This window comes from Zootoca vivipara, chromosome 11, assembly GCF_963506605.1.
Source record: "Zootoca vivipara chromosome 11, rZooViv1.1, whole genome shotgun sequence".
In the NCBI taxonomy this organism is placed as follows: domain Eukaryota; kingdom Metazoa; phylum Chordata; class Lepidosauria; order Squamata; family Lacertidae; genus Zootoca; species Zootoca vivipara.
Window position 1 is genome coordinate 58,198,111 of NC_083286.1, and position 24,161 is coordinate 58,222,271.

A 24,161-nucleotide genomic window follows, 5' to 3' on the forward strand; every position below is an offset into this window, starting at 1 on the left:
TTTCTTTATTTGAACATTTAACAATGGCTATTATACTGCAATTCCTAGACTACCAGTTTAGCCAACCTGTTGCGCATCCTCCACTGCCGTCCCGCTCCAGAACTCTTCACTTCAAAGGCCACCTTCTACTTTGATCTCCAAACTCTAAATACAGAGTCACTGAACTCCAAAGCCCAACCGACTCTGAACTCCCTTATCACTCCCATTCAAACCTTTCACGATCTCAGCCAAATATCAGGGCTTGTAACCAGGGTCATCTGCAAGGGAGGTTAGTGGGGAGGGGTGTTTGAGAGTGCGGTGTCACCATGTATGTAGGACCAAGGGACAAATGACGGTACTAAGATCTTCTTTGACAATGGAACGGACTAGCTCAGAAGGTGATGGACTCTTCTTCATTGGAGGTTTTCAATCAGAGGCCACCTGCCATGTATTCTTTAGCTGTGATTCCTGCATTGGAAGGGGTTGGACTAGATGGCTTTTGGAGTCCCTTTCAGCTCTACAATTCTATGATTCAATGATCATCCACTGCGGAATTCCAAACTCACTCACTTCTCCTTCCTAGTGAACATTACCTTAAATCTACTATTCTACATACCATTTTCTCATTTTACATCAGTTCCTTTAATACACGTGAATACAGCTTTAGACACACAAAAAACACCAGAACATCATTGACATTATCCCTGTACCCAGTTTTGCCAGCTAAACCCACTTTCTATCAGTGAGCCTCCCCCTTGTATCTGCCAACCACACAATGAGATACCCACTGGGGGCAACTGGTGGGAATGCCTCAGACTTCTGCATCAATTTGCTTAAAAACAAACAAGCCAACCAACCCGTTCACACAAAAATCCACCCACTTTTGTCTGTCAACCTCATGGTGGGATATCCACAGGGAGCAAACAGTGGAACACTCCAGATTTCTGCATCCATTTGTGTGTGTGTGTGTGTGTGTGTGTGTGTGTGTGTGTGTGTGTGTTTAAGTGTCCTCATGCAAATCCATCAGCATTTCTCCAAATGTGAACATTAACCCATATAATATCCTCTACTTTTCTTGCAAAGGATTCCCCTCCATTAGAATGTATTTTAGGATGCTGTTTTCAATATTATTTAACAGTTTATGCACCCTTTCTGCCAATATACTTGTATATGTATAACTGATTTGATTGGAGAACTGTGCCAGAAAATTCAAAGAAATAGATATTTTGAAAGGTAACTGTGCTTTGGTCCATGTATTGCTAATTAGCAGCCTCGTGAGAAAATGTGAATGTAAGTCACATTTCTCCTTCATCCCTTCTTACCAACGAGCTGTCTCCTTTTCAATTGCAGGTGACGACTCATATGGCAGAAGGGTACCTCCATACGAAATAGTTGCTTGCAGAGAGAAAACTAGCATGGTAAAAAACAACTACAAAAAAGCACAACCTGGGGATATGCAAATCTGTAAATTTCAATTTCTCCGAGTTTCTCTTTTTTCCATTCTTTGGTTCAGTCATCCATTTTTTTTTGTATCAGTATTTTTTTCAAGAAAAGTCTTCATTGAAATTCACCAGCATTTTAGTGTTAATTTATCTTAATATCCACATGTTTGCATGCAAATTTGACTAACATGCACATTTTTTGGAAAGCAAATTTCCCTGAGCATAACACATTTCTGTATGTTATTTGTTTCCTAATGTATGCACATTCCTAAACTGGAGAATTGTATTGCAAAATTCAGAGAAGTGTGAATTTTGAGAGATTTGTGTGTTTCAATTCACTCCCCCCCCCCCCCGAAAGGGTGGATCAGGTAGGTTTGCCTTTTAATGCGAAGCGGGGGAAAAATCCCAAATCCCCTATTCCTAGCCCAGCTTTCTCCCTGGCGGGCTTATTATCTAGTCAATGATATGTTTTTAATATCACATACCATTCACTCATGTGATCACCTGGATACAGCTCAGACACACAAGTTGACCACCTCAGTGAGAACTTATGAGAGGTTAACTGATTTCTCATGAGGACTATCAACATCAATCAGATATTCCACCCCAGAAAGTGAAAGTGGAGACACATATTGAAGTTTCTAGTCTCACACATAACCGTTTCCCAATTCTGTAACGCCTAAAGCAAAATTGGAGGAGAATTTCCCCACTTGGGTGACATTTTGAAGGATACAAGGGGCTTTTTAATAGTTTCCTTTTTATTATTTACTTATAAAACAAATTATGTGTTATAGCACATTATTCAGCCCCCCAGAAAGCCCCCAAAGCAGTTTACAATTCAAAACTATAAAAAATAAAGCTAAAAATAAATGAATGAATTATAGGGCTGGTGGATTCACTCCCAGGGGATGTGTAATACATCCCTGAGCACAACAAATTACACTCATTTATATTGTGTGAGATAGACTTAATCAGAATCGGGCTGTTTTCCAAATGTTGTTATGAAAAGCAGTGCTCGGCCATGTTGCCTTCGAAGGCCTACATTTGACAGCTGGACATGCTGAGAGTTTCAAAGCTTCCTTTTAAGTGATTGTTTTTAGCTGTTCCTATCCAATCTGATCTGTTTAGCCTTCCAAACAATGCTCTGGGGCATGTTAAGTCTGTTTTCTGAACAAACATTTTGCGCTCAGAATGGGCATGTTAGCGGCGTTATCTGAAGAGCTTTGGATAGCAGGGAGAGAGAGAGTGTGTTTGGTACAAGTTGAAGCGACTGATGTTCTGCCAGTGGAGAACACCAAAGTAAGTTGCGGGAGAAACAACAACCACACACACACACACACACACACACACACACACACACACAGTTACATCTGAAGTGTGCTTCGGCTGAGGACTGAGGGATGGCAGAGCAAAGGGAGGAGGCAGAGAGAGGATATATTTTGCTTTATTGTTCCATCTACTGCAACCCCCAAAGCATTCTTTCTTGTCAAAAAGGCCTGGCAATCTGAATCCAGTCCAATTCAATCTCCCAGCACAAAGACAGTGACAAAACTCTCGCTCAGAACATCAATCAACCATGTTCTTCTTGATGATCGGAACATGCAGGGCTCAAGGGCATGTGGGCAACAGGCAACCTTATCAGTAGGTTATCCTAGACGGCTTCTCAGAGCAGCACGGGGAGAGGGCAGTTGATCCCTCCTCCCCCTCCTGTATGCATTTATTTATAAGACCTCTTACCTGACCTTCTCAGTAAGGTCCTAGGGTGGGTTACAACAAGGGAATATACAATTATAACAAACCAGCACAGCCATTACAAGGCCAAAATAACATAGCACTAAGCAGTCCCCTCCTTCACAACGAGCATTTATGCTTCCCTGGTGTAATGCTATGTCCTCTCCTCACCCCACTTGCAATTCTGAGGGTTCTCCTGATCCCCCAAAGGGAATTTAGAGGGAGTGCGGAGAAGGAGAGCAAGGGAAAGGCTGTGGTGCTTGAGGAAATCCTTACATGGGCTTCCATTGGTAGGATGAGCTAGAATCCTTGACCGATGGCCAGCCAACCTCTGTTTGGAAACCTCCAGGGACCAAGAGTCCACAACCTTCTGAGGTAGTTTGTTTCACTGCAAAAATAGCTCAATAATAATAATAATAATAATAATAATAATAATAATAATAATTTATTATTTATACCCCGCCCATCTGGCTGGGTTTCCCAAGCCACTCTGGGCAGCTTCCAACCGAATATTAAAAACAGTACAGCATCAAACATTAAAAACTTCCCTAAACAGGGCCGCCTTCAGTTGTCTTCTAACCATCAGAAACTTCTTCCTAATGTTTAGTCGGAATCTCCTTTCTTGTAATTTGAACCCAGTGGTTCAGGTTCTACCCCTTAGTTGTTTCTGGCCCATAAAATGGTTACAAGTGGAACAGGGTGGTTTAGAATCAGCAATTGAACCCCCTCCCCTAAATTAAAAAAAACACCCTTAACTGTTAAATGAAAAAGTAAAGAGATACATGCCAAAAGCTAGTCACCCCTCTGTAGGGCTGGAGTTCCATAATTTAGGGGCTGCCCCACATTTCCAAAGATGCTGGAGCTACGAAGAGGACCACCCCTGCTGATCTGAGCATCTGAGAAGGTGACTGGGGATGAACATGGTCTTTCAGATATTTAGGACCCAAGTTATTTGGTGTGGGGGGAGGAATCTCTGCTGTGAACAGAGACATGGTAGTGACAAAAGAAGCAACAACAACAACAACAACAACAACAACAACAACAACAACAACAACAGAGGAACCATGATGAGAGAGATGGAGTCAAAAGAAAGAGTCACAAGCCACACAGTGATGGTGAAATGCCTGCTTGGGTGACAAGAGAGAAGGAGCACCCATGTGTGCTTGGGTGATGAGGATCCGGAGGGGGGGGGTGAATTACAGAGACAGGGTGAGAAAGGATAGCAGAGAAAGAATCTGCCTTCTGTGAATTTGGGTTCTTGCGAAAGGCTTTTTGCGATGGAACCTACAGCTGCGTTCAAAGGAGGGTGTTCCTGTTTTGTGGTTTTCACACCTTTTCACAGCTGTTGTCCATTTTGTGATGGTACCCTCAACACCTTCTAAAACTTCCAAATGAGCACACAGGCCCCTGAAATGGCCAATTTCATAGCAAGACTCAGAACTTCACTGGGGGGGGGGTGAGATCACGTGAAGCACTGGTTATTTCCTGCATTTCTGTAACTTCTATAAAAACCCATACACATTGTTAGGAGATTGCTCTCTAATTGCTGCAAAAGAGCCTGGAGGTCGAACAGAAAAGAGTTCACCGGGCTGCCTTTTGTTAGGGAAACTACAGGTGAACGGCCACGAAGACTAGAAGATAGTTGGAGAAGATGACTCATCCTTGTTCCACCCCCACAATGACTTCAGCCAGAGGGAGGGGGCAAGGGAAGTGTCTATGAGGAGGAACAAAAGCACAGAAAATGTTTCTGAAATGACAGAAGAGCACGATAATAGCTTGCTTCAAGCGAATGTGCCGTCTAGTCCAAAACTCTCTTCTTACGGTGGCCAACCGGATGTCTTTGGGAAAGGCGAATATGCTTATGAAGCAGAAATAGGATATAGCCATTGTGGCTAGTCTTGGATAGTCAAATTCTCCATGGATTTGCCTCAACCTACAAATGCATATAGGTTGGTGGGCATCCCTGCCTCCTGTGGGAGAAAGTTCCAGAGTTTAACCATGATCTGTGTGAAGAAGTGCTATTTTATTATTTCTCCTGAATCTTCCAACATTCAGCTTCCATGGATGCCTGTGGGTTGTAGTATTGTGAGAGAGGGGGAAATGTTTTCTTCTATTCCCTTTTCCATGCCATGAAGACTATGATCTGCCTCCACAATTGGAGGACACAATGGTTCTGAATAGCAGTTGCTAGAAACCACAGGAAGAGAGAGGGTTCCTGTGCTCAAATACTGCTTGCTGGTTGCCCAAAGGCATCTGGTTGGCCACTGTGAGACAGGATGCTGAGCTAGATGGGCCTTTGGCCTGATCCAGCAGGCTCTTCTTGTGTTCTTATGAGATCTGATACGGGGTTGTTCTGTCAGCATGTTTCGGCTGTCTGCCTCCACTTACATTGAACCAGTACCCCTGTAAGTTTACTCAAAATATTACAAAATGCCTCCAGTCTCTCCTTCAAACAAACCCAAACCCAGATAGAACCCTGGAAATCTACACACTTCAGAAAAGTGTGTGTGTGTGTGTCGGTGGTGGTATGTGCATACAATATATATTTGCAACCTGGTCAACCACAACATTGAACACCAGCAATCTCTATTCTTGTCGAAGTGTATTCCTCTTGTGATTTTGACTGATCGGATTTGCATTCAGAAGTGCCGAGATGGTTTTTGTTTTGTTTCGTTTTGTTTTTGCAGGGGTGCAGAGAGGCAGGAGAGAATGGCTAGATGTTCTTTGTGTATTTATGGAAAACAGGTTGCTAAAGAGCAAGGAGTGGCTTTGAAACAGGAGGGGGAGAAATCAAAAGACAGAGAGTGATGGAAATCTGACAGTTTTTTGACAGGTATGCATAATTCTTCCTAGAGGGTAGAGGCACCTGAGGAAACAAAGGGAGTGGGGCCATTAAGCCTCAAGAGTTTCGCATGTTTCCTCAGAATGCACAGAGGTGTACATGGAATGGAACAGTGATTCTGGATGCTAAATGAGGGTCTCAGTCTACAATTCTGACTGCATGGGGGAGTTGCATGGTTTGCCCAGGAATGGGGGGGGGCATCCATTCCATGGAGTGAAACTGCATAGTTTGTTTGGTATGTTAGGCTTGCGCAGCTAGAAAAGTAAAAAGCAGCAAACCCCTGTTTGAAAAATGCTGGATCTTTATGAAGTTTGTAGCTCAAAGGTAGAGCATCTGATTTGCATGAAGAAGGTCTCCGGTTCCATTCCCACAATCTCGAGGAACGGCTGGAAGCTGTTCCTGCCTTAAACTTGTGGAGATCCACTGCCAGTGTAGAGAATGCTCAGTGCTATTTTTCTAGAAAAAGAGGTGCCAGAACTCCCTTGTTCTCATAGAATTGCTGGAACTAAGTTTTGGTGAGTTCCAGCTGAAAAAGAGCCCTGAGAATGCTCAGGTAGGTAAGACTGAAGTTCTGGCTCAGTTCCTGTGTAGTTTCCTGTCACCTTCTGAAGGAGACTATTTATTTTGTTTTAAGGCTGTCGATAAGGCAAAGAGATGACACTCTGGGTATCTGGCATTTTCTTATTTATACCTCATTCATCTGACGGCTTTGCTTCAGTCATTCTACACAGCTTCCAACAGATATAAGAATGTGATAAATGATATTCTGCTTCCTGTCTCACATACAGCATTGGGATGGGGGAATCACCCCTGTCAAAAACTTCATCACCACCCCAAACACACACAGATCGCCAGACTCCTACGCTTTCTGGAAGGAAAGCCATCTTGCACATACAAATCATGACTGAATCATAATCTGATACATAAACTAAATCTGCAGTCCGAAGCACGCCTACTTGAAAGTTAATTCTAATCAAAATCAATAGGATCCACTTCAAAGAAAGTATGTTTAGGATGGGAGCATTAATGTGAAGTCTACTCTTACCATACCTGCCAAGTTGCTGTCAGAGAAATAAGGGACCAGCCGGAAATAGCAGACCGGAAGTAGCGCTGCCGCCATTTTGGAACTGGGCAGAGCAGCATCAAAAGTCGCTTCTGAGCATGCTCCGCCCAGTTTCAAAATGGCCTCCGCGCCAAAATAAACCGGGGAAAAACAAAAAAATCTGTTTTTTCAGCTAGGAACAGCTGGAAAAACGGGGATTTCCCGGGGAAAATGGGAGACTTGGCAGCTATGACTCTTACACAGAAAGATAAGTAGAGCCTGCTGGATCCAGCCAGAAGCCCATCTAGTGGGGCCTCCTCACATCTGCTGACCAGATGTGTGTGTGAAACCCACAACCAGCTGCAAACAGTGCTCTCCCCACTTATCACCATCTGTTGATTTGCAAACCACTTCCCCCCCCCAATGCCCCCAAAGTGGCTACATCATATCAGGTAAATAAGTACAGTGGTACAGTAGTACCTCGGTTTAAGTACACAATTGGTTCCAGAATTCTGTACTTAACCTGAAGCATACTTAACCTGAAGCGAACTTTCCCATTGAAAGTAATGGAAAGTGGATTAATCCGTTCCAGACAGGTCCACAGAATACTTAAACTGAAAATACTCAACCAAGGCATACTTAAGCCGAGGGATGACTGTACCTTGGTTCTCGAACTGAATCCATTCCAGGAGTCTGTTTGACTTCTGAAATGGTTCAAAAACCAAGGTGTGGCTTCCAATTGGTTGCAGGAGCTTCCTGGACTCAAGCAGAAGCCACATCAGACGTTCGGCTTCCGAAAAAAATTGCAAACCAGAACACTCACTTGTGGGTTTGCGGTGCTGGGAAACCGATTTGTTCAGGAGCCAAGCTGTCCGAATGTCAAGGTATCACTGTATAATAATTTAGATATAATAGTATCAATATATAAATAAATAAATAAACCAATACATACAAGTTTGTATAAAACAATACAAACTAAGTGATCTCCTCTAAGCCAATCTTTTGGGCCTGAAGCTTTGAGTCATAAACAACTTGGAACAGAATTTTGCTTTTTGTAGTTTTTGTATATGTAATGTTCTTCTTTAATATCTTTACTTATTCCCAGGTGGGGTTCATACTTCACAATTTTCTTTTTCCAGTCTTCCATTTCATGTCTGTTCTGCAATCTACCCTTAAGATCTTACATTACTCTCTCAGCTGTTCAGCAGTGGAACAAACTCCCCTGAAAGATGGCGGGGTAGTGGACTCTCCTTCACTGGAGGTTTTTAAGCAGAGGGTAGATGGCCACCTGTCACTGATGCTTTAGTTCTGATTCCTGCATTGCAGGGGGGTTGGACTAGATGACCCTCTGTATTCCTTCCAGCTCCACAGTTCCATAATTCTATTATTCTAATTTAACAACCTAAAACCAAACAGGAGAGAGAATAATGCGTAACACAGAAATTAAAAAGCATTATGCAAAACAGACACATGTTCCAGATGACGCATCTGTTTCCTATAGTCTGGATCTCAGTGATCCAGGGCCTGCCCTACTATTAGGCAGAGTGAGCCTGGCTAGTTGCTCCATGTCCATTTATTATTATAATATTTTACCACCCCCACTGAGGACAGGGACCTGCGTGCCGAGGTACCAAGATATCCCCCCCAATAACTCACACATCACACGATAATTAAGTTTGAGGTTTTTGGCATTAATTTTGGCCACAACTTTATTTAAATACAACTGAATGTGAGTGGTTGCTTAGGCATTGGTTCTTGCCATCTGTCCCCCGCCTGGGACAGATCTGACTCCCGCTAGCCTAGTAGGGGAGCCAGTAGGTGAGCACCCTCTGGGAGAGATCGGGGCAGGGGCCCACGCCCTTGACCTCATCCCTCAGATGCTCTCCGAGGCCCTGTCCCCTAACGGATAAACGGACAAACATGTAAAGCCCCAGGATTCCTTTAAAGGAACACCCCTAAAGGCAGCAGCAACCATGAGGGGCAGGCCCAGCCAAAATCCGTACCCCTCCACCATTTAATTTGAACCAATGCCTAACCGCTAACCTTACAAGTTGTGACTTATTGCAGCGTAGTAGGCAAAAACCACCTGGCACAAGCCAATCAGCCAAGTGGCAAAATTCCTACAAGGCCCCTGACAGGCGCAGCAAGGACAAGCGAGCACACCTAAAATAAGAGGAGGGCGGGAGGGAGATTCGATGCAAGCAGCAAAAGTGGGGAAAAGCTGCTTGCACAACCTATTTAAATGCAGAAGCTGTCAATCAATCATTTGCTAAATGCTAAATTCCCCAGCAACAGCTCAACCCACCAATCACACATGTGGCCATCCAAACTGACCCGCCTCTCCAACCCTGGGATATCTTGTTTACCCGTCTGCAACCCATGTTCTACTTTAAGGGTAGAACCTGCTTAGTGGGATGTTCTTCTGGAGCCAAAACAACTTGCTCAGCCTTGGGTACCGTGGGGGGGCAGGGAGAGGATTTGTCACTGAAGTTAATTAAAACATTTCATTACACTACTATTTTTTTTTCCCTGCCACTCTGGCCTCCTTCTGGAGGAAAGGCAGAATATCAGACAACTAATCATAACAATTTATTTTTCCTGGTCTTTCCACCACCACCACCCAGTTATAGGGAGGGGAAATAATGATCAGCTCCAAAACCCTGAAGAAGTGTTTTTGAGAAGTGCATGGGCAAGTAAGGCAGGACTCTCTTGGCGTGTGGATATTTCACAAAGGATCTTTGCAAATGCCTTCCACAATCCCCAGCAAAGAGAGCTGTAGAGAGCCATGACTGATGCCTCTGTCCCCAATTAGGATAACATCAGTTTGCATAGCCCCGTTGTTATCAGCGGAAGACAGGTATGTCAACAGCAAAGAGGGAGATTTGATTTAAAGAAAGTGTACAATCAATTTGTTTGAGGGGAAATTTGTAGAAAGATTGGGCTACATACAAGTCACCGGTTTATCTCCTCCAATGTCTATCATTTCATCAGCTGCCAAAACAAAACTTGCATCTTGAACCTCCTTTTGATGTCAGTGGGACTTGCTTTCAAGCAAAGAATATTATTAATAAATCAAGCATTTCTGCAGCACCTGAGAACGTTCAGAAGAGCTTCAGGTAATTACACGAAGTAATCAATGCAACACATTATATTTACAACACAACTGTAATCAATGCAACACATTATATTTACAACACACATACCCCCACCACCACCTTCTGACAGGTAAGAGATTGAGAGAATGTTGGCATAATTAAACCTGACCTATTGAATTTGTAGCTGAGGTGAGATCTGAACTGGGCAGTCATCACTCGGATGCCTAGCAACTAAACATTGCTTGAGCTTAAAGAATTGGGAGCTGCATCTTCATTGTCTGATACTACACTCTGAATGCAAATATATCATTAGCACCAGCAAGTGTTTGCATTATAAGTGGACCAAGGTACTGCTGTGCAAAAACTGGAGAGCAAAGTGCAAAAGGAGAAGACTAGCATCCCGTGGCTGGAATAAATGATGTGGATCTCCCTCGCACACCCGACCTCACTTTCCTCCCTGTACTGAGAATGATTCCTGGAAGCTTTGGGAAGTATGGTAAGAGGTCTCCCAAAATCTGACTGAGAAATATTCTAGAGTGCACAGATCAATCTTGACTCTAGATTAGGTCCAGGTAAGGTTACCTGGGCATCTACAATGCTGCTATGAAGCCTCTAGATCCTGATGCATGGCAGGGACACTACCCAAATGTTCCAGGAAGAGAAAGGTTAAGATCCTGTTCTCATCCTGTTCTGGCGGGGCTTGGACCCACAGGAGATATGATAGTGATGAACCATAGTTTCATCAGGTCCAAATCAGGTGGCAAGAAACAGGATAGGGCAGGGACTTTCTTACTCCCAAGTGATGGGAGACGTCATCAATGATGATCTCATCATCTCATCTCATCTCATCAGTGATGATCTCATCAATGCCTGTCAGCTTAAGAAGGCTGGCAGGTGGAGATCCATCTCCAGTGGTACCTCTACTTACGAATTTAATGCGTTCCAAACACATATTTGTAAGTCGAAAAAAAATGTAGGTCGAATCCCATAGGAATGCATTGGGGGGGGGGAATCGTAAGTCGAAGCAACCATATCTAAAAATTCGTAAGTAGAAAAAATCCTATCTAAACCACATCCAATATGGCGGACAGAGCTCCATTCGTAAGTAGAAACATTCGTAAGTAGAGTTATTCGTAAGTAGAGGTACCACTGTAGTATCCTTAGGAACCCAAAGTGGGTTCTGCAGTCACATGATCCTGTGTGGCTGTGGAGCAGGATAAGCTGCAGGGCAGCCATCCTTATACTCTAAGGATGGTGGGATCATCTTCAGACAGGGTGTCTTCTGGCCTGAGAAAGCATTGAAGAGGGTGCTAATGATTCCCTCTCCAAAAAATGGGGCTGACTGAAATAGAGTCCTCCTCATGCCAACCTTGGGACTCTGAGGAAGGGCCTTCATGCCAAATCTGATGTCCCTAATACTGCTCCATCGCTTATCAGCGATAAGTAGCTGGGCAGACTGAAAGATACAGTCGGGGAATCCAATGAAGGAGAGTCCACCACTTTCCACGTGAGTCCCTTCTGCTGTCAAACTGCTCTTGCTGTCTGAAAGTTGTTCATGATGTTTAGTTCCTTTCTTGTAACTTGAAGTCATTGGTTTGGGTCCTCCCCTCAGGAGCAGACATGGTCACCAACATGAATGGCTACAATGTACAAATCCATGGTGGATAAGTGTAACAGACACTGCTAGTCATGATGGCTCTGTCTCCATGGTTGGAAGAACTATTCTTCCAGTTTTGGGGAACCACAGAAAGGGAGCATGCTGTTGCGCATGGGTACTTCATTCCACACGTGGTGGACATGCAATCCCATACAGTACAACCGTTCTGGCAAATAATCTTTGAAGAAATAAGCACATAAGGTACCATGTGTACCAAGTTTAGATTTGTTGGCAGTCTTCTGGAAATAACAAACAAACCTTGATTTGCTTGAAAATAAATTGAATACTTTTCTTTTGGCAGCAGCACATCAACTGATAGTTCAGAAATGAAACATTTTCACTCCTTTGTGTGACGACAAAAAGTATGGGCAATACCATTATCGGGGGGGGGGGGGACTGACTAAGGAAGGGAAGGCTTTAGAAAGTGAACAAAATGCTGATTACTTTGTGGAAATTTGGCACCCTTTCCATTAAGAACCCCAGTGTTTGGCTTCCTCTGGATTCACACCTACAATTATGGCAAAATGCATTTCTTTACATTTATGTTGCATCAAGGTAGTGGGTGTGGGGACACACTCTTTGAATTTGTCGCTGCATTGAAAATTAATAAAATGTGTTGTTGTTGTTTTTTTTAAGAAAGAAAGAAAGAAAGAAAGTTATTTGGCATAGCCATACTCTGAAACCACACTGCATCCGGAAACGGACGATAGAAGTAAGGAGATAGCTACAGTCTACTGTAGCAAAACACTTCCTCCCCTTCCTTCCTGCCTTCCTTTAAGTATCCCTGCTGCTGTAAATGTTTCCCCCCAATGGGCATTTCTTCCTGGGTCAAATTAAAGATGAATGCTGATGAGCCAAAACATCAGGCAGTCCTCATTTGAGTGATTTCTTCAGATGCACTTCTTCTCTCGCTCTCTTTTCCTCACTGCTCTTTCCGTTGCTATGCGAGTGAAGTTCTCTGATTGCTCTTCCCGCAGCATGGAGAGACTCAAGGAGCCCAGCAGGGCTGACAGGAGGCTTTGCAGGCAGAAGAGCATGATCTAATCCTGGTTTCTTCCCCCCCCCTCTCTCCCTCCCTTTCTCTCTTTAAGCATGCAGCCTGTTCTTATTAGGCAAGAAAGCCTCATTAGCTAATTGCTTTTCTTTGCAAGGGTTAGCACTGCTTCCTGGAGCATCCCTGCATGGGAATTTCTCTTGCTCCAGCACCAATGTATTTGTAATAATAGTGGACTACAATAGTATAGTAGAATTTTACAAGGAAGTCCAGATAGAGCTGCCTTTCACAATTGTTTGCTTGGTGCAATTGGTGCAAAAGACGGCTGCTCACTTTTTAATCTGTACCAACTGCTTGCCAGTTCCAACGAATTTGTTGCTGTTGTTGTTTAGTCGTTTAGTCGTGTCCGACTCTTCGTGACCCCATGGACCAGAGCATGTCAGGCACTCCTGTCTTGCACTGCCTCTAGCAGTTTGGTCAGACTCATGTTGGTAGCTTCAAGAACACTGTCCAACCATCTCATCCTCTGTTGTCCCCTTCTCTTTGTGCCCTCCACCTTTCCCAGCATCAGGGTCTTTTCCAGGGAGTCCTTTCTTCTCATGAGGTGGCCAAAGTTTTGGAGCCTCAGTTTCAGGATCTGTCCTTCCAGTGAGCACTCAGGGCTGATTTCCTTCAGAATGGATAGGTTTGATCTTCTTGCAGTCCATGGGACTCTCAAGAGTCCCCTCCAGCACCATAATTCAAAAGCATCAATTCTTCGGCGATCAGCATCTCGGATAATTCTGTTGGGCTTAGAGGACAAGGTGGCCCCTTAAGTCTACCAAGGATTCAGTGGGCTTATAGCACCAGAAAATTCAACGAAGTTGAATGCTGGAAAATTCAAGCTATGGAATTTGCTATCACAAGAGGTAGTGGCAGCCAGAAATGTTGATGGCTTTAAAGGAGGAGTAGACAAATCCATGACGACTCCTACTATTCATGGCTACTTACCATGATGACTTTGGTCTGCTTCAATTATCAAAGGCAGCATGACTCTGAACACCAGTGTGCAATGCGCTGTTCCACACAGGTTCTTCTTGCTGGTTCATGTGAAGAGATAAAAGAAAGCACTTCCTCATACAGTTCATGGTTAAACTGTGGAAACTGCTCCCACAGGAGGCAGTGATGGCCACCAACTTAGATGACTTTAAATGGCTATTGGACATATTCATTGACACGGCTATTGATGGCTACTAACCAGGATGGCTAGGCTCTGCCTCCACAGTTGGAGGGAGTAATGCTTCTGAATACCAGTTGCTGGAAACCACAGGAGGGGAGAGGGCTTGAGTTCTCATCTGGCTGGCCAATGTAAGATCAGGCTGCTGGACTAGATGCGCCATTGGCCTGATCCAGCAGACTCATCTTATGCTCTTATTTTCTCATGTACTGTACATTTATTGGGACATTTTTTGGTGAACATGGCTTCACATTTTGAAATCGAGTGTTTAAAAAGGTAACTGTTTTTATTATTCCTGGACTTATATTGATTTTTTGCATGTGTTGTTGTTTCCCCCTCTTCTTTTATTTATAGTTGTTGTTTTTAAGTTGTTTTTATATGGCATTGTTTTAAACTGCTTGTATATGTTATTATATTGTAATTCACTTTAAAATGCCACATGGGAAGTGGTTCATAAATGAAATAAATAGTAATAATTGACAAAAGCAAAGAAAACCTAACAGAGATGAATAAGTCATTTGCTTCATTTTGCAGACAATAAACTGAAACCCAGATTGCATCTGATTCATGTCTGGTCCACTAGAGAGTACCCCGCAATTTCAAATGCAGCTTTCCCCATTAAATTGGCAAGCAGGACACTTGAAAATCCTTCAGAAGTTTCAACTCTTCTCTACATCAGATCATCAAAATGCATCCTTTGGCACTCATGTAACTTATTCTTCCACCCATCATAGCTGAGAGCTTTGAACCCCTTTAAGCTCTGAGTAGCTTTTACCACCACCACCAGCCCCTGCTCTATATCCCCCGTACTTAACCTGCTGATTCTATTTTAAAACTTCATCCCCATCTGGTATCCTCCATAGATCACAAGGATAACACACTCAGAGAAAAGATTGCATCACATGGGGCAAAAGAAGGGAATAAAAACACTCTTTAGTTCCATTTTTAGTCTTTCTTTCCGGATTTTGGCAATGTCTTCATGAATCTTGACAAGCTTTTAGGTCACTATCTCCCATGTGTCTTATCTCTGGAGGCTTGGCGAGAGCTCCTTGACCTTCTCAAGTGTTAGACTTCAGAAACAGGAGGTCATTGTTCGCAAATGCATTTGGCTTCCTCCCCTGATCCCGTCTCTTCGGTCTTCCCTCTTCTTTTCCTGGTGCCTGTGGATGTGTCCTCGGCCATTTGTTTTATATTTTCTCTGCTTTGTCCCTTGCTGCAGTTAGCCTGGGATCTAAGTGGTATTTGTCCTTGTGAGAATGGAATGCAGCTGCAGCTATTAAGTCAGAGAGGAGGGGAGGCATCCTTTATTGTCAAAAAGGAAGAGTTGGGAAAATCATTACTGTGTGAGGGCATTAGGACACTTGAAACCTTCATAAAGGACTCATCTCCACATGTGATTGTGTGTCGAGGCTTCCCAGAAAATTACCTTAAATAACTCACAACTGACAACAGAATTATGGTTTGGTTTTTGGCAAATAATTTAGGGCCACAACTTTATTAAATACACAATTTTAATCCGAGTGTTGGCTTAGGCTTTTGGTTATTCACTCGTCCTTCCTAAAGAAGGACTATCCCCATCTGTCCATCCAGGACAGGACTCAATCAGCTGTCCCCTTAGGACAGGACTCACCTCATCTGCCCCACGTGGCAGGACTCACATCAGCTGTCACCATTGGACAGGACTCACCTCATCTGCCCACGTGGCAGGACTCACATCAGCTGTCACCATAGGACAGGACTCACCACTGTCCGCTTGGACAGTTCCTGCTCCGACTTCCGCATGGAAGTCAAGTAAACATACCTGGGAGTGAGGAGGTGGCTGCGCCCAGTCATTCCCTCCTCACCTTCACCAAGAATGTTCCTCAAGGCTCTTGCTCTTAAAATTGGGCCCACCATTCCCGCCAATGGCGGGATGGTAAGGACAAGAGTGTAAGCCCTGAGATTCCTTTAACGGAATACTTCTATATGGAGCAAACGGAGGTGAGGGTAGGCATCCGTGTGCCACCCCCTCTACCAACCGATTAACCAACCAAAAGCCTAACCGCCAACCTAACAAGTTGTGACAATTTGCTAGCGCAGTAGGCGAAAACCAAGAGGCACAGCCAATCAGCCAATTGGAAAAATTCCTACTGACCCCTGAATACAGGCGGCCCCGAAGGCAATAGCAATGTCGTGCTAACCTGCAAGAAAGAAAGGGCGGGTGGGAGGGGTTCAAACGCCAGGCAAAAATGTGACCAGAAAATGGTGGACGCAGCTTTAAGAGGGGCCCCAACAACCAATCAGATCCAAGGAATTTGCATACACACGCCCCCCATTACTCAGCATGAGCTGTGGCCTTACACAAACCAAACCCTAAGCTAAATTTCTTAACAGCCCTACCACAATCCGCTTTATATTAGATGATATAAAGCGCTTTGTGTGTCGAGGCTTCCCAGAAAATTACCTTAAATAACTCACAACTGACAACAGAATTATGGTTTGGTTTTTGGCAAATAATTTAGGGCCACAACTTTATTAAATACACAATTTTAATCCGAGTGTTGGCTTAGGCTTTTGGTTATTCACTCGTCCTTCCTAAAGAAGGACTATCCCCATCTGTCCATCCAGGACAGGACTCAATCAGCTGTCCCCTTAGGACAGGACTCACCTCATCTGCCCCACGTGGCAGGACTCACATCAGCTGTCACCATTGGACAGGACTCACCTCATCTGCCCACGTGGCAGGACTCACATCAGCTGTCACCATAGGACAGGACTCACCACTGTCCGCTTGGACAGTTCCTGCTCCGACTTCCGCATGGAAGTCAAGTAAACATACCTGGGAGTGAGGAGGTGGCTGCGCCCAGTCATTCCCTCCTCACCTTCACCAAGAATGTTCCTCAAGGCTCTTGCTCTTAAAATTGGGCCCACCATTCCCGCCAATGGCGGGATGGTAAGGACAAGAGTGTAAGCCCTGAGATTCCTTTAACGGAATACTTCTATATGGAGCAAACGGAGGTGAGGGTAGGCATCCGTGTGCCACCCCCTCTACCAACCGATTAACCAACCAAAAGCCTAACCGCCAATCAAGCCAGCCCTGGCTTGCCGCCAACACTCAGAGACCTAACCAACTTTTTAAACCCTCAGACACATCACGCAGCCAAATATCATACCCATCAGGGGATAAGTGAACCCCATCATCCCGATATAAAAGCGGGGCTCTAACATTAATTTCGGGATGACGAATCAAACTCCCCCCGATTTCGTACACCCGTTTGGATGCTGCGCTGTTAACCCTCTTCCTAGCTCTTTCCCCAGCCAGAGGAGGAATATCACCCCGCCATTGCATCCTCTGCAACATTTGGGACCAAAAAACGACGGTATCAGGGAACCAAGTCCTTATCTCCAACAAATCTCGTAGGATAGCCAGGCGAAGAGATAACGGGTCCACAGCGGGGATGTCATTTTCTCCCAGCTGGATCACCAGGGCGGACGGGCACCCGAGCAAGAGGGCTTTGCGCCGCAGCAAAGGGAGAAGCTCCCCCCAGCGCATGCCCCTCTTGCCCATCCAGGTCACTTGGATGTTGGATGGAAGGCCAAGTCGAGGACCCAATGGCGTTTGGCCAGCGCGAAGGCCTGCCCAATGGACTATGGAATGTCCCACCATCCATATGTGCACGTCCGCGAGCCCTGGGAAAACATTGGAAAACAAACGACAAAGTTAGGAGCGCTTCCGAACATAAGATCTATACGCTGCAGATTTCCACCTGCCCAAATCCTTAATAGCATCAACCGAAAGACCCCAGTGGGCCGCCGTAGTGGCGGCCCCAATGCGAAAGGAATGAGGAGCGTAATTAGCGGCCACGCAACCGCATGCCGCTATCACCTTCCTCATAACTCTAGTAAATTGCAGCCTAGTCATCGGGTTACCATCCTGATGCACAAACAAGGGGCCCTCCCCAGCTGGCCTTTCCGCCAAGAATTTGGCTACGTCCTTAACCGGGCAGGGGCCCGTCTGCCCCGTAGCAGGCAGTCGCATTACTGCTCCTTTACCAGCCTGGTCGGTCTTGGAACTCCGAATCGTGATTAACAATTCCGTTGGTGACAGACGTATGTCCTGGAGTAGCAAACCCCCTGGCACCCCCTGACGCATCTGACCCCCTACAATTTCACCAATTCTCAAAGCGCCAAAAAAGGCCACTGAGAAGGCGGCCGAAAACAAACGGGCCTCATATTTAGACCAACACACCACCCTAAGCTTCAATCTCATTTTAGTGAGAAGATCAAAAGAAATCGGGTTCCTGGTAGGGGAACGGGGAGGACAAAGCCTACCCCATCCCTCCATGGCCTTACGCACCACAAATTTGGCGCAAGGGTCCCTATTAAAAAACAATTTCGAGAAAAATGAAATGGCCGCAGACTGGAGCTTTATGGTCCTGGCAGCCCTTCCCAGGTGAAACAGGTGTGCCAAATATTGAAGCACCTGGGAAGAAGAGGGGCGGGCCGCTCCCTCCACCGCGAGCGACTGACTGCGAAAAGTTAAAAAGTCAGTCCAAGCTTTTTGATAAGCCCGCAGGGTAGAGGGGGAAACAGAAGCAGCTACTCCCTGCAAGACTAGCAGCTGCCAAGGTTCCAAAGACGATCCGGGAAAATCTCCGGCTGATGTTGTGCGTCTGGAACCAGGGACCTGAAGCGCTCCATCTGAAATCGTGACAAAGCGTCAGCTATATCGTTGGCCACGCCCGGGACAAAACGCGCAGAGAAAATAATGTTAAAACGCAGGCACTGCAGCACGAATGCCCGCAGCAGAGCCGATACCCGAGTTGACTTAGAAGATTGTTTCGCAAGGACAGTCACCACAGCCTGGTTATCTGACCAAAAGCATACGCGGCGGTCCTTGAAGTCGTCAACCCAAATATGGACTGCAACTGCTATAGGAAAGAACTCAAGAAAAGTTAAATCCCGCGTGATTTCAGTGTCCCGCCAAGCAGGGGGCCATCTTTGTGCGCACCACCTGCCATTCCAAAACAAACCAAATCCCAGGGAACCCGCCGCATCGGAGTGCACTTGGAAATCGTTGTGCAGGTTTAAAACATCCTGCCACAAGGATACCCCATTGTATTCCTCCAGGAATACCAGCCACATCCTCATGTCAGCCTTCTCACCCTGCGATAAGCGCACCCGGTGATGAGGCTGACGCAGGCCAACGGTGCGTTTGTTCAAACGCGCACAAAAGGGGCGACCGGGTGACACAACTTTACAGGCAAAATTAAAGTGACCCAGCAACGATTGCAGCTGGCGAAGCGTCACTTTTTCCGGCACCAGCATTTCCTCTATCACCCGTCGAAGCGTGGTGATCTTCTCCATAGGTAAGCTGGAAGTCTGATTAACGGTATCCAGAAGGATACCCAGGTACGTGAGCCTGGTAGCTGGGCCTTCAGTCTTATCCGCTGCGAGGGGCACGCCCAGCTCATTGGTAAGGTCGTTAAAGGCCTGTAGCAGGGTGACGCAGTCACCCGTATCGGCCGCAGAAACCATTAAAAAATCATCCAAATAATGAGTGACCCCCGTTAATCCGGTCTTCGTGCGAAGGGCCCATTCCAAAAACGTACTAAAGCACTCGAAGGCCGCACAGGCTACGGAGCAGCCCATTGGCATGGCCTTATCAAAATAATAGGCGCCTTCAAACTGAAAGCCCAGCAACCAAAAATCATGCGGATGAATTGGTAATAATCGGAAAGCCGATTCGATATCACATTTTGCCAACAAGGCCCCCGGCCCAAACTTTCTGATCATTTTAATTGCCTGGTCGAGAGAAGCGTATTTGACCGTACAAAGCTCCGGAGGGATCACGTCGTTCACGGACGTGTCCCTAGGGTGAGACAAATTATGAATGAGCCGAAACTCACCCGGAGCCTTCTTGGGGACGATTCCCAAGGGAGAGAGGTGCAGATTGGGAAAAGGCGGAGACGCAAAAGGACCAGCCATGCGCTGGAGGGCTATTTCTTTATTAACCTTCCGCCTTGCGACCTCGTGCATCTCTCTCACCGACTTCTGGCTCCTAGGATTCCTAGCCAGGGGAACCGAAGCTATCGGAATCCGGAACCCGAAGGAGAAACCATCCCGAAGATATGCAGCCGCCTCAATATTGGGATAGGAGGCTAACCAATGTTTAAGGGCCGGTAACTTAATGGGAGAAAAAGCTAACTGAAGCAATTCACTTTGATGTGGAAGCTGCGGGGGGAGCGGGGAGGGCAGGGGCGGAACCCCTTGGCGCCTGCCTGAATCCTCCCCGACCCCCACGAAAGGGCCGCCGGCCCGCATAGCAGTTAACAGCCGGGTGGCTACCGCCACACCGGTCACAAGTGTGCGCATAAATACACCGCGGGCGCTGACACAGTCCTTTATTGAAATCCCAGCAGCGCAATTTAGGTGCCGCCTTAAAAGGCTGGGTCTTAGCCCTTTGCTGCTCGGCGGGTTTCCGTGAAACCGACGGAGCCACATACGTGGTCCAAAGGTCCAAGTCTTTCCTGTCAAAGCGGGCGGTGTCAATTTTTGACGCCCGCCTGCGAAATCTTTCATCATAAGCAATTGCGGCCGCTTCCCCTGCCATGTTATATGCTGACCTTACGATGGACTGGTACACGATAAGGTGTAGAGCCCTGCGGGGATATGCCGCTACTACTACCCCGGAAAAAACTTGATAACAATCGAGCCAACGCTCGAAAGTCCGCTCCACCTTTCTCCCCCTGCCTTTCTTCTTAGTACCAACGAGGGCGTTTCCTTGCTCAGGGACCACCTCCTCTGGTGGAGCTAAATCAAAAATGTCTACATATTTACCATCCAATATCCTAGACCTCAATTTAGAGGACAAGTGACTGCCCGGAATAATATCCCTAGTACTGTTGGTGGAAACCGTGGTTTCCGGGACCAACTCTCCGTCGAGACATTCTTGAACAGCTCCATAACGAGCACGATGCGAATTCGCTCGACGAGCCCAGGCCCAACGAGGAAGGCCAGAATCCACTTCCCCGTAAGCCCAGTACAACCCCATAGAGTGATCAGAACCCTCGGAGCTAGAGGACGAACCTGAGGTGGTCGAAGCCGAGGTATCGTCCTTGCGCCTCTTTGCCCGCCTCCTGGAACGACTTTTGTGACGACGTTTTCCGCCACTCGACGCTCTAGCCGGCACTGGGAGGGCTTCCTCGCCGGATGCCGACGAAAGCCCCTCGCGCCGCGAGGCGACGGCAAGAGTCTGGGATGGAGCAACGGGCGAAACAACAACATTAGAGGAGGCCCCCGTCCGCCCCCCCTGCCCTTGCCCACTTACTCTGCCCTTAGCCTGCCTCGCCCTCCTGGTGCGCCGAGGCTGCTTCCCCTCACTTCGTCGTTTGACGGGAGGGGGCGCCGGCACCACCATAGGAGTGGAAGAGGCATTCGGCATCAGAACACCAGAAGGCCCCACGAAGTCGTCATCCGACGAGTCAGCTGGCCCAGACGTGGTGGTCTCAGGCAGTTCCAGAATGGTCGCCATGGGGGACAGAGGCTGCGACGCCGCCACCGTAGCTTGCCCAGGGTCCAGGGATACACCTGCAGAGGTAGAGGGGGCAGAAAGAGGGTCTGGGCCTTGCCGGTCTGGAGGCATGGCCGTAGTCGCCGCCTCCCGCCCTGCTTCCAGAGGTAAACCAGCAGAGGTCGAGGCGGCAGGATGAGAGGCCGGGTTCTGTAATAAGGCATCAAGCCCAGATCCAAGCTGGGCCAGGGCCTGTGGGTCACCAGCAATGCTAGCGATGAATGCTTCCACGCGACCCGCTGCCTGCGAGGCTGGCGAACGCAGCTTCTGCGAAGCGCCCTTAATGACCCTCTTAGATTTCCCTGAAGTGGATGGGTGGGCCGCCATCCTGAACTATTAACTACTTGGAATAACAAGCAAACACACGTGGAATCACACAGGGGTGCGTATTACCACTTTAACCACTAGGCGGCGTCACCCCACCCCTCAAATATTGGAGCCTTCCCAACCAATCTGCAAAACTAACTGCAAAATATTTGGGGACACCCAGGCCTCTGAAAGGCCCCAGGGAAATCAGTTAGACTTGTATTGCAGGCTGGTGTAGGCCGGACCCCGGCACACGCCCCGGCCCCCCCCCCCTAAAAGGGAGGGAGAGGGAAATGCGCAGGCCAAAGCCAAACTCCCACCCACGCAACCAAATAGAATCCTTAACCAGAATACGTGAAAACTAAATTAACGTGAATTAAAATTAAATTGAATTAAACAATGGACATCAATTAAGCCAATTAAACAATGCAAGAAACCCAAAACGCAGGCCAAGCAATGTATTCCCTATCTATTGGGAAGGAACAGTATCAAAACTAACAAGGTGCGATAACCCCCTTGAGGCCAGCCGATGGCATAGAGAACCTAAAGTAGGCTGCAGTACTCAGGCCTCCAATTAAAGGCAAGGAGTAAAAGTTTTTTCCTTTCACTTAACCAAAGCAAGCCCACGCAGGTCAAAGCCAATTATAATCCAATTGAATCAATTAAGATTCCTAAATAAAAGGATATAAATTAAATCAAGTAATTAAAGGAAACCAATAAGTTAAAATGACCCAATAAGCTAGTCAGGCAACACAATAAAGTCAAAGCCTGTTCAAGGGACTTCAATATAGGCTGAGGGAAAAGGCAATTAAATTTGTAGGTGTAGTAACAACTCGTGGCCAGTAGATGGCGCCAAACGCCCAGAAACTGGCTGCAAGCACTCAAGCCTCGAAATAAACTGCAGCCAGGAAAAATTTTTTCCTCAGCTAAAACAGATGCAAACAGAAAACAAACGCTATACAGGACACCAAAACTAGAGGCCCCCCAGGTGAATCAAGTGAGGGGACCCCCTCCCAAGGTCCTAAAGACCCAGCAACCCCCCTCAAACCGCTCCCCCCAATGCACAAGCAGCAGCTCTCTGCTTAATAGCAAAGGGGGTTGCAAGCATTAAAATGGCGGACGCAACGTGCAAACCAGGCACAATAACGGCCTGGCGCCCTCCCAATGATGCACCCCCACCCCGCAGGCACCCCAGGGGGGGCGGCAAACGCCACAGCCCCCAATAAGCCAAATTAGAGGCCCCCAGCAGAGCGCAAGCAGCCTCAATGCTCCTCAGCCGGCAACAGCCCTATTAACCACCCACGTGGCTCCAGCCCAGCCCAGCCCAGCCCCAGCAGGAAAACGGCCAGGCAAGGAGCCAGGAGCCAAGGCTCCCTCAGGGTACCAAGGCCCCCTTGCCCACCAAGAGCCACAGCAGGCTAGCCAAGGCAAGCGGGGGGGGGGGAATTTAAAGAATTTAAAGGAATCTAAAGGGGGGTGCGCCCTTTAAATAAAGTGGGATGCCTGTGCGGGGGGGGGGGGGGACTCCCAACGCCCCCAGCCGAGGCCGAGCCGTAGGGGAAGGGAGTGGGGAGGGAGGGGAGGGGGAGAATCAAAACGGAGCTAAATAAGGCAGTAAATGAAAGCTAAAAATCAAAAGCAAGCAATAAGCTGAATAAATCAGCAAATTAAATAAGCCAGATACAACCAGACTCCAGGAATCCAGGAACGCTCTCTTGCCAGACAGGAACCGATAGAAACACACAGTTCAAACGCCAGGCAAAAATGTGACCAGAAAATGGTGGACGCAGCTTTAAGAGGGGCCCCAACAACCAATCAGATCCAAGGAATTTGCATACACACGCCCCCCATTACTCAGCATGAGCTGTGGCCTTACACAAACCAAACCCTAAGCTAAATTTCTTAACAGCCCTACCACAATCCGCTTTATATTAGATGATATAAAGCGCTTTATGCATTATAGAAATTAGCAGGTAAGCGCAGCACCAGCTCTGGGTATTGAAAAGCCATTGATGATTTTCCACAGTCAGTCTAACACCATGCACACTGGGTGCTCCTGATTCTCCTCCTCTTCCTTTTTATTCCTACCACTGCTTCTCTACCCATCTATCTATCATCTATCTATCTATCTATCTATCTATCTATCTATCTATCTATCTATCTCTATCATCTAACTAATCTATCTAATCTATCTATCATCTATCTATCTATCTATCATCTATCTATCTATCTATCTATCCACCCATCTATCTATCTGGATGGTTAAGTCCAGGCAAAGGCGACTATGGGGTTGCGGCACTCATTT

General features: G+C 46.6%; 1 protein-coding gene across 2 annotated transcripts; it reads right to left on the reverse strand.

Annotated features, from left to right (window-relative positions):
* Positions 1-15,390: 15,390 nt before the first annotated feature.
* Positions 15,391-23,805, reverse strand: LOC132592812 (uncharacterized). Of its 2 annotated transcripts, none has more exons than XM_060280381.1 (2): positions 23,541-23,805; positions 15,391-21,567 (listed from the first exon to the last, which is right to left on the reverse strand). In XM_060280381.1, the coding sequence occupies exon 2, from the start codon at positions 21,509-21,511 to the stop codon at positions 20,195-20,197; it is 1,317 nt and encodes a 438-aa protein (XP_060136364.1). In that variant the 5' UTR covers positions 21,512-21,567; positions 23,541-23,805; the 3' UTR covers positions 15,391-20,194. The 2 variants fall into 2 exon arrangements, with proteins under 2 accessions (XP_060136364.1, XP_060136363.1); XM_060280380.1 differs by having other exon boundaries at positions 15,391-17,667; positions 21,067-23,805.
* Between the last annotated feature and the right edge of the window lie 356 nt (positions 23,806-24,161).

Excerpts from the sequence above, each read along its gene's own strand:
- LOC132592812 (XM_060280380.1), bottom strand. The coding sequence starts at position 21,877 with ATGGCGGCCCACCCATCCACTTCAGGGAAATCTAAGAGGGTCATTAAG. Across the intron at positions 17,668-21,066 it reads CTCGGCTTCGACCACCTCAG|GGCTCGCGGACGTGCACATA; the intron begins GTTCGTCCTCTA and ends ATGTTTTCCCAG.